The 11,140-nt window shown below is 48.8% G+C and overlaps 1 protein-coding gene across 1 annotated transcript in view; it reads right to left on the bottom strand.

Annotated features, from left to right (window-relative positions):
• Positions 1-11,140, bottom strand: part of ATXN10 (ataxin 10) — a 222,788-nt gene that overhangs the window by 25,574 nt on the left and 186,074 nt on the right. The window contains exon 10 of the mRNA XM_007955645.1: positions 6,118-6,181. Within this exon, the coding sequence (XP_007953836.1) occupies positions 6,118-6,181 (64 nt within the window). The remainder of the gene's footprint in view (positions 1-6,117; positions 6,182-11,140) is intronic.

Genomic DNA, 11,140 nt, shown 5'->3' with positions numbered 1-11,140 from the left:
GGGAGTCAGGTTCTGCCTTGCCCCCTCCACGCTGCCAGCCTGGGCCAGGCCATCGTCGGTTGCTGCAGGACTGCAGCAGTCTCCCCACAGGCAGGTCTCCCGGTCACTCCCCGGGCCCAGAACAGCGTCTGAGATGTACACACTGAATGAGTCAAGGAATTCATGGTGAAGTCACATGGTGAGAAAGTGCAGAATGGGGGAGGAGGGCACTCAGGAGCTCTCCGACATTCACGCACTGGACTGAACACGTTGGAGCGATTTACACAGGACACGCTTGGCATGTGGAGTGGGGCTGATTCTCCACCACACCTGTGCTGCACAAGAAGCAGAAACAACAAAAGATGGAGGCAGAGAAGCCAGGAAGACATGAAGGGAACCAAGAGAGGGGGCCGTCAGGAAACCAGCAGTATGGCAGGGAGGAAGAGGTGAACTCTGCTCCCTGCACTGGGCCGTAGGTAGGTGAGAACTGAAGAGTACCCATGGGTGCAGGCAATACTGGAGCAAGAAACCCATTCATCTGCACACCCTCTGCAGCGCCACCAAAATGACAGGGAGGTTTTAAAAAGGCACAGTAAGGACAGAAGACTTTCAGAAGCTGAAAGGTAGACAGACAAGTAGTAACAGACAGGGCTGTGGCTCTGGGTGTAAGGGGTGCTAGCAGCTACCTCAGCCAACTCGAGAAAGTTGGTTGTAAACCGGCAGTGAGAAAAGAGAGAAGCAATTCACTCTGCCTGTTACAAAAAAACAAATGAACTCTGCCACTGAGTCTATCCGACTCACAGCGACCCCTCCTTGGGTTTCTGAGGTGGATCTTTATGGAAGTAGACTGTCCAATCTTCTTTCTGAGGAGTGGCTTGTGGGTTTGAACCGCCAGCGTTCTGGTTAGCAGTCAAATCTCTTAGGCACTACGCCACCAGAGCTCCTAATTTGCCCCATAAAACCCTCCAAAAGTCAGGCACTGGTGACCACAAGTATTTCTTTAACGGGAGGTAAAGGTGAAAATTAGAATTAAAAAGTTGTTTGTAAATTTATTTTAAAAGTGGGCACCTCAGCTCCCCTTGACTACCTCAACAGATGACTGGGAAATTTATTAATTTAACAGAGAGGATAAAATAGAGACTGTCTGGCACGGAGGACACCAGGCACAGGTAACAGTGGGGACACCAGGCTGAAAATAGTGCTTTCAGGTGCAAGTGTATATATTAAAGTGCTGATATGCTACAGACATCCCAGCAAAACGTTGGCAGCAGGCATATACTTGCCACAGAAATTAGAACAAACAGAGGAAAAAGAAAAACATTTCCAAACAAACACAGATAGTTCCTACCAATGGACTCACATTAAAGGAAATGCTAAAAGAGGGACTTCAGGAAGAAGGCAGATGAATTCCAGACAGATGGCAGACATGTGTAAGAAGTGAAACAAGTGGTCTATGTTCACTGACTACACAGAACAACCACAATTACGTGTTACGGGGCAAAAAAACACAACTTAAATATACATCAGTAGGAACAGTCAAGTTGGGAGCACTAACTAGCTCTTATATTATCTAACTAGTCCTTGTATTATCTAACTAGCTCTTGTATTACTTGGCTAGAAGGTTACAGAATCGACAAACACTACATTTTTGTAGTATAGTTGAGGATGACTTGTAATTTCTCAAGGAACTACTAAAAGAATCGAAAAGAATAAGTAACTTTTAAATGAGAAAGTAACAGAAATTGGATTGTTAAAAATAATCAAAAGAAAGCAAGAGAAGAAAGAAAACAAAAGAAATAGAGAAACTTAAGCATAAATACATCAATAATGACATTAAATGTAAATGAACCAAATGCTATCTCTGAAAGGCAAAGACCACCCAACTGCATTAGGAGGAAAAAAACAACACATTGTTTACACGAGACACATGGGATACAGAAAGGCTAAGAATAAAATAACTGAAAAGGTTGTAACAGGGAAGTATCAGCCAGAAATAAATAAATAAATACACAGAAAGCCTGGGTAGCTATATTAATATGAGGCAAAAAAGACTTTCACACAAAAGTCACTTTGTGAGTAAAGAGGGTCCCTTCACAACAGTAGCAGAACACTGCTCAGGACCTGTTACTCACCCGTTTGCACCTAACAGCACTACCTCAAAACATATAAAGGAGAAACTCTGACAACTGAGTGTTAGACAAATCCACAATCACAATGTGGAATTTGAAAACGCTTCTCTGCGCAACTGATAAATCAAAATACACAAAAATATCAGTAAGAGGGTAAAGGTTTTCAACAGTGTCACTTGCCAACTTGACCACTTGCCAACGCAAACACACAGTGAACATTTGGAACACTGCCCACATACTGGGTCATAAAGCAGTCTCAGTCCATCTCACAGGACAAGGGCACATGGCCTGAGCACAACGCAGTCGTGCTAGAAATCAATCTCCAAAAAAAATCCATGGGATGGCACCAAAGAAGTACAGAGAAAAGAACAAAAGCTGACAACTGTAAATCTCAATCAATGGGCAGACAGGCCACGTACATGTCAGAAAACTCATTAAGATGTTAGTTCTGACCACGAGTTGAGAAAACGCAATTTCAACAGATAGTCCAACATGAGGGCACTGTCAATTATTTTTAGTGGTGGCAATCTCTGTGTGTGTAAGGTGTGCACGTAAGAGCATATGTGAGTGGGCTGTTCAATTTTAGTAGCTGGTTCTAAAGTGACGGTGCAGAAATACAAACAGCCAAAAACAGACACAATATTCTTAAACAAGAGAAACAAACTGAAGATACTTCCCAGACTGGTATCAACGGCTACTCTACTCACTACGACTATGGAACTGGCCATGTGTAGAGAGATCAACAGAAAGAAAAGAGTCCAAAACCAGACCCCCACACACCTGGATACTTAAGACAGAGGCTGCACTACAATGGACAAAGTGTGTTCTTGTCAATAATTAAGTTCTGGGACAACTGCGTCCATACGCAAAAAATAAAGAGACCTCTACTTCACTCCACACACACAAATCAACTCCAAGTGGCTTACAGACGTAAATGTAAAAGGCAAAACCATAAACATTCAAAAGACAACATGGATTATCCTATCACTGTGAGTTTAGGTTAGGGCAATATTTCTTCGACAACACACATACTCTCACACAAACCACAGAGGAAAATGGTAATTGACTACATTAAGTTCTGTTAAAAGAAGCTACAAAGACAATGGTAAGATGAGCCACAGAATGGGAGAAAGAAAATATCCATACTACACGTGGAACTGAAGGACTTATATCAAGAATAAATAAAGATCAATCACAAATAAAAAAGGACACATAACCCAGCGGAAACATGGGCAAAGTACCTGATCCAGTGTACCGTACATGTACACACGTGTGCGCACACACACAAAATCCAAACGGCAAATAAACGTTTTGGGTGATGTTCAGTCTCATTGAGATGCAGGCAATGTAGTTGTTTATTACTTAGATACACAGAAACAACTACTAGGAGACACAGTTAAGAGACTGATTTAAGAGTGGGGGCGGGGCCTGAAATGACTTCCATGTAACTGCACGTGAGAAGCTGGCAGGGACGGCACCTGTCCTGTTATCCCTATATGCTCATAGGAATAGACATCACAGGCATAAACATCACACAGTGTATTATTCTGATGAATGAAAAATTAAGGGAAAAAAATACGTAAGAAAGGAAAAAGAAGAATGAACAGGAAGTGAGAGATCCAGTCAGGGATTCAGAATGGACTCTGGGAAATTTGCCTGGGAGCAGGAGCAGGGAACAGGACAGCATGGATGGGGCATCGGCATCGTGGTTTCATCTGCGAACAGGCTGAATTTGTCGGGTGGACTATGTCCCCGTGGGACTGGGTGATGTTTTCTTCTGTTATGTTTCTGAGCTGGAGCTGGCTCGACAGCAACGAGCAACAACACGCGCTCGGAGCCTCGGGTCACATCTCAGACCCGCACCTCCAGGCTGTCACCCGTCCACGTATCTGTCTCACCCCTCAGCCACTAGGCTCCCTTCGTTCTAACACTGCAGGCAGGTACCTCACAGCTCATTGTTTCTATGCCCTTAAAATCTGGGAGGCTTTAGGCACTAAAATCCCAGAACTCAAGGTCAACTTGTTAGAGTGCATTACCTTCTCTCAATCATTCAGAGGAAAGTGGGGTCTCTCAAAGACTTCATTCTCTTACTGTGAAAACCAGCTATCTGCATGTACTTCTTAAATCTGTAATTCTGAATAATCTCTCTGCTGTGTGAAGATGTCAGTGTTTTTCTGTATGTGTGCTATCTCCTCTGAGTGCCTCATATGGAGGCAGGACAGGAAAGGGGTAAGGATCAGGCAGACATGATTTTAAAGTCCAGTTCTGACCCTTCTGACAAGCCCATGTCTCTAGCTATGCAATGAGGGCTATATTGATAACATCGAGGGCTCTGGTGGTGCAATGGTTAAGTGCTCAGCTGCTAACCCAAACATCAGTGGTTTGAACTCACTTAGTGTCTCCACAGGAGAAAGACTTGGCAATTTGTTCCAGAAAGATTACAGTCTAAGAAACCCCACAGTACAGCTCCACTCTGTCACACGGGGCCTCCATGCATTGGAATCAAACTGAGAGCACTCAGCACGGTTAATGGGCACAAACATACGGTAAGGACGGAATCGATGTTTCTGGAAGGAATGCCTACCTAGGAAGGAGGACACCACAGGAAAGCCTTTGTGAGCGAGGTACACGGCCTGCCTGCACATCGCTGAAGCATCTGTGTAACCACCTTTCACTTTCTTGGTCTCTGTTAAAAGCCAAAGGTGAGCGATGAAAACGTCTTGTAACTAGGAAGTCAGTTCAGGGAACGTACACGGGGGTGACCTCCTCTTCTCGCGACGAATTGTCTTTTTTATCGGGGATACGGCACCTGCACCTGCACCTTCCTTTGCTGTTCTGTCCTGACGGTCTCCTCCTGTGCCTTCCCTTCTGTTGGGGATGGGGGGGGTGTCACTCTCTAATAAGCACAGCCCGCAGTGCTGACCGTGATGCAACACAGTGAACCAACCTTTCTAACCCTGATTTAACTGGCACGGCCCACAGTGCCTGGCTGTGATGCGATGCCGTGAACCAACCTTTCTGACCTTGACAAAGGGTCTTCCGAGGCTTGTTCCTTCATCTTCCCCTACATGGTGTTAAAAGCTGCTGAATGCTTTCAAACAAGGGATTTCTTTTCTACTGGTAATCAGACAAATGACATAAACAACAGGCATTTCTCCGTCTACTTACGTACACGAAAGTCCATCAGCTCCTTTTTCTTCGTAACAGAAACCACAGTGCGGTAACTTATTTCACAACGCCCTTCCTCCCCACTCTGGCCTGGGCCTCCACTGCTCCGTAGGGTCACACCCTCAAAATCCTCACAGTGGCCTCACTCAGCCTTCCCCAATGCCATCAGCACAAGGCCATGCAGTGACCGGAGGGGGACCGGGCTGAGCCTGGCACTTACCAGGGAGGTCCCTGAAACTAAACAGCAGGCAATCTCCTGATCCCACATGGGCTGTGCTTGGTTCCGGGTTGCTCATCAATGACTGTACCAGAGCGGCTTCTTACAGTGAGACTATGTGGTGACGAGGTGGGAAGTAAGGTCGTTCACTGAGAGCACCCACCAGGAAGGGGGGCCAACCCAAGTAAGGGTGAGAGCCAGAGCTTCCAGTGTCAGCGACAGAGGGTGACCAGACAGAGGCTTTTAAAAACGCCAACTCAGCACCAGTGATGCTTCTTCCTCCTGCTGGGCAGTGCAGGCCCCTCAACTTCTCTGTGGCCATGGAGCACTCCCAGGGGCTGCAGACTCGGTGTGAGTGCCGACACAGTGACATGCAGCCCAGCAGCCATGAAGACACTGTTTCTACCCTAGTTTTAAGGCACACGTGAGTGGCATGCTGGTTGGAATGTCACCACACTGCAACGTCTATAGGAGTGACACTCCGGCACGGAGCGCCAAGAAAGTGGGTCAGCTGTCAGAAACCAGCCAGCCGACCATACATACTGAGTGAGTACCGGGAGCGGGTGCGCCCTGCTAAGGCCCCAGGGAGTGACTCCGTGCTCGGGGATTCCGAAACAAGGATACAGGGGTTACTGTCATCAACGCTGCAGTTGTCCAGGATCAGCGGAATGCCGTCCAGCTCGTTCACCTGGAACAGAAAAGACCACGTTAGCACCTGAGGTGAAAGCGGCTGGTGATGGACAAGGTGGCAGATGAGCCCTCTCCCCTCCTCCTCCCATCGTGACGCTGTCTGTGCAATTATCCAAAACACCCAAATCAATCCAGAAACACCCAGACACACAAAAAGTGGTACTTTAGTTTTTTCATTCTTTATCAAAAACGTGGGGCAACTGGATGAAAGGACAAAAATGGATCTGTCTCTTACGCTGTTCACCAGAATCAATTCCAAATGGATCCAACACTGAAAAGTAAAACATGAAAACCACCACCCCAAGGAGGGGAGCAGGTGGCACTCCCTCCAGAGCTGCGAGATGGCCACGCTTCCTAACTGTGACCTGAAATCCAGAAGCAATGAGGGACAAAAAGTCTGGAAGAAAAAAAAATGCAAGTGGGCCATGAAGACATCCGAGCATGCTCACTTCGGCTCCCATTACGAGGAAGGCACCTGGCAATCACACCGAGACACCACTCCTCACCTTTCAGCTGGCAGAGAAACGTGTGGCAGCACACTCTGCTGGCGAGGTGCTCAGACACCACAGGAGTGAAGGCCAGATGGCGCCTACGCAGCGGAAGAACTGGGCAGTGTGCACCGACAATCTCACCTAGGAATGCCACTCCCAGGAACCCAGGTGACCACTACGGCTCTCGATGAGATGATGTGTGCACAAGGCCATTTGCTGCGGCACAACCAGGGTCTTTGTGTACAATCTCACTGGGGTGTAAGTCAGATGCGTAAAACTCACCCTTTCCCAGCATACCCCTCAGTGTTTCTAGCATATTCTCAGAGCTGTGTATTCATCACCACCAGCTAATTTTAAAAAATTTTCATTCCCCTAAGAAGAAAGCTCACATCCATTAAAGCCATTTCCCCTGTCCCCTTCTCCGGGCCCTGGCAGCCACTGCTCTGACCTCCTGTCTATGGATTCACCTATTCTGGACCTTTCACATAAATGAAATCATATGACACGTTGGCTTCTAATGGCTGGCTTCTCTGACTTGGCAAAATGTTTTCAAGGTTCACCTATGTCATAGCCCCTACTTTTCACAGCTGACTAATATTCCACTGTATGCTTGTTTTGCACGGCCATTTTGTTTATTCAATCATCAGTTGATGGATATTTCTTCAGAAATGAGTCAGGGCCGACATGACGGTGACGCAGAGGCGACACGTTGAGTCAGGGCTGATGTGACGGGAATGCAGGTACGATGCAAGTCAGAGTCGACGTGACGGCAATGCACACACAGCACGTGAGTCAGGACTGACGTAAGTTAGTATCTTGCCAGGGGTCACTTTCTGGTCTGGAGCTCACTATCGGTCCAGCCAGAACAGACCCAGACTGGAGGAACTGAGGGACTTTTCTAGCCACCTACAATTCTGTTATGCCCAGAATATCACATAATAAAGAGGGCTGGTCTAGGAGAGGATTGCGAGTCAGCGGTGACAGGGGAAGTGTCATGGCCAAGCTGGCAGTGGCCACACCTGAGATCGCATCCAAAGCTCCCCAATGTAGCCCTCACAGCCCTGGCTCCACTCCATCTCCAACAGCCTCCCAGCAGGACAGGGTGCCAACACTGAATCTCTGGCCAAGACAGGAAAGCGTCTGCCCAGTACATGTGCCTCCCCACTGATGCCGATGTGGGAGGAAGACAGGTCCAGAAAAGGGGAGTGAGGGCTGACTGACACACAGGAGCAGGAAGCCTGAGGCCCTCCTAGTCTCTGTGAACGTGTGTACTGGCCGCTCTTGAACACCGTGAGCACTCACGCCAGACCCAGCCTGGTGCTGCGCTCAGCGTTGGGCTCAGCTGGGGGAACAGGGCTGCAGGTCCAGAGGGAAGGCCTTCCTGAGCTGACCAACCAACAAGAATTAAACAGGTGGGTCACGGGGGCTGTGGGCAGCTGTTCAGGTGAGGGAGGCGGGCGAGAAGCAGCACGGGGACACAGCACAGGCACTGAGAAGAGAGGGGTGAGGGGCTGACTGTGGAGTCGAAGCCCCGCTCCACCATGCAGGAACCTGTGGCCTTGGCCACTTCCCCTCGAAGACTACGTCTCCTCACCTATAACAAGGGTTATAGGGCTAACACTTCAGGGGTGGCTGCGAGTGTTCAGGGGTGGCTGCGAGTGTGACTATACGTGGGAAGTGGCGTGACCGCGATGTAGACCAGGGGCAGTGGGGCAGCTCCTGACAGACAGAGGAAGGGCACTGGCAGACAACCTTCTCAGAGCTGAGGCTCGGTTACACTCCGCATCAGCAACACTGCTCACTCATGTCCTTCTTCTACAGGTGAGAAGTAATTCCTCAGCCCATTCATTAGTTAATGCGAGAGAAACATTTCATTTCCTGAAGGAAACAAATGAAAACAAGCAGAATTCTGACAAATGCTGAATGCATCGTATTTTCTCTGAAAGACACGAAACACTCTCTAAAAAGTGAGATTTAAGCAAGTAGCTAGCGTGAATTAACGAGTTCCCAGAAATCACGGTTACACGAGAGTGGAGGCTGAACTGAGGGCACACACTCACGGGTGAGGACTTGTCGGCCACAAAGCTCCATGATGAAATGATACAAGAGAATTTCTTACAGAAATTCATTAAATGTTTAAAATGTACACCCACCGCCGTGGAGTCGATTCCGACTCATAGCGTCCCTAGAGGACAGAGAACTGCCCCAGAGGGTTCTCAAGGCTGTCAACTGTTACAGGAACAGATGGCTGTACCTTTCTCCCACAGAGCGGCTAGTGGGTTTGAACCACCCATCTTCTGGTGTGCAGCTGAGAACTTAACCACTGTGCCACCAGGGCCCCGGTTTATAACGTCAATGATCCATTCTCAACAAGGCTGACAGCGGCTTTATGGCAACATAGAATTGCACCTCTATAAATGAACACGGGTCAAGGCCACTAGGAACGGTGCTATCCATGAAGTACCTTTGGGGGGTGGGAGGTGGGGTGCCTGACACACCCCAACTCTGTCACTACAGAGCTCAAGTTCATGGCTGCAGCTGCAACCGTGGAGCTGAGGTCTGGGACAGGGGAGAACAACAGGATGTTAACAAGTTTTCTTTGGTTCGCACTTCATCAAAGAAGGGGGGTAATTTGTTTCTTTGTCTAATAGGCTGGGAATGGATTCCAGACCCACATTAAGTGAGTCACACAGTGCAGTTCCCATCATGGACATGAGCCCAGTCACCGCTTCCACAGAGAACACCTCCCAACAGGACAAGCCTGGCTTAAACCAACTACCATTCAGTGTGAACAGGAGGACAAGGGGCTGACCTCCTCAGCCAACAATCCTGGAGCAAACTCTCTGAGGGGAATGGGCCCATCTCCAAGAACCCTCCCGAGCTCCCGAAGAAAGCACACAGGTGACCGAGAACGGAGCCTCGGACACTCTGGCTACTCTCCTGCTGAGAGTGCGACGCCACGCAGGACTCCCGTATTTCACTGTACACTGAAACGAGCCTGACGTGTGGCAAGAAGTGTTCAGAACACAGCAAAACAAATGCACGGCTGTCCAGTCAATTGCAGCTCATACTGACCCTGCAGGACAGAGCAGAACTGCCCCCATAGGGTTTCCACGGCCGTCAATCTTCATAGGAGGACACTGCTTCACCTTTCTCCTGCTGGATGGCTGGTGGGTTTGAACTGCTACCTTTTCAGTTAGCAGCTGAGCACTTAACCACTGTGCCACCAGGGCTCCTTGCTGAGAACACAGCTCCTCATGAAAGAGAGCAGTCCTCACTCCAAAGGGAATGAGTGAGCAGCCCACGGGTACAACCTTCAGCCAAGACTCCTACACCGGGATGAAGCCGCACTACCTTAACACAGCCAACTCCGAGGAAGCCAGAGACCAGGGCGGCTGTCCTGTGTAAGAGGAAGCACTCGGCCACCCAAGGGGACTCAGTTGCTGTCATTTCTTCTTTCGGGAAAGAGTCCGATCTATGCATGGATTCCAGCTTGGCCTCTGAGCTGTGTGACCGTGGAAGCTTTCTGACTTCATCAAGTCTAGCTTTTCTCACATCCGCACAGGGTTATCGTGAGGACCATGGAGAAGGAACTCATCACAGTGGCCGACAGGTAAGGGAGAGCACAAGCAATGGCAGCGTGGTTCTGAGATGTCAAAGGTGTCCTTTACCACCCACACCTGGAAAGAGCTGGACACAGCAAGCCAGCAACCAGCTGTCCTTACCAAAGTTCAAGCACAGAACGATTAGTGTGTGTAATCACAAGAAACCTGCGTGACTCCCAGTCAGTGCCACGTTTCTCCTGCCTGCCCCGTGGGCCGGGCCAGATCTCTGGGAGACTGACTTCCACCCTGTCTGGCTTACAAGCAGCTAGAGTCTAAGTCCCACAAAAAATCCCACCACTCGTCCATGGTGTTTGTGCGGCTCACAAGCGGGCGTTTCATGATGGAGCTGTTCCTTCTGTCCCCAGCACCAGAGACACAGTGAGTGGTGCTGCTTAAGTAATAAGAAAGCACGTGGCCCACACTGTGCAAAATCACGAGAGAGAGGCAACCTAGCGATCCATCTGTCTTTTTCTTTTCTTTTCCAGATTCCATTCAGCCTTGTGAAATGAATAAATAAATGAATTCAAAATATCTATGAATTTTTAGTTATTTTCTTGGGGGAGTCAATCTTGCTAAAGCGATACAACTCAGAGCAAAACCAAGGCCAGAGGTTCTTAACGTTGGCCTCCTGTCAGACTCCTCTGGGCAGGTTTCAATGCACGTGTTGCCCCGATGCTCGAAGAATCAAACCAGAACGTCTGGGGAGCGGCCAGGGCCCCAGTGTTTCAGATGAATCCTCCAGGGGACACTAACAGGCAGCTCGGAGGCATAAATCCTGAGCAAACTGCTGCCGTCAGTTCCCACTGAGTCAGTTCCCAGGCACTGTGATCCCGTGTCGCCCAGGGACTCCCAAGAGAACTA

Source organism: Orycteropus afer, unplaced genomic scaffold (genome assembly GCF_000298275.1).
Source record: "Orycteropus afer afer isolate SDZICR_OR568_19922 unplaced genomic scaffold, OryAfe1.0 scaffold00524, whole genome shotgun sequence".
Classification (NCBI taxonomy): Eukaryota; Metazoa; Chordata; class Mammalia; order Tubulidentata; family Orycteropodidae; genus Orycteropus; species Orycteropus afer.
This window is presented reverse-complemented; position numbering and strand designations above follow the sequence as displayed.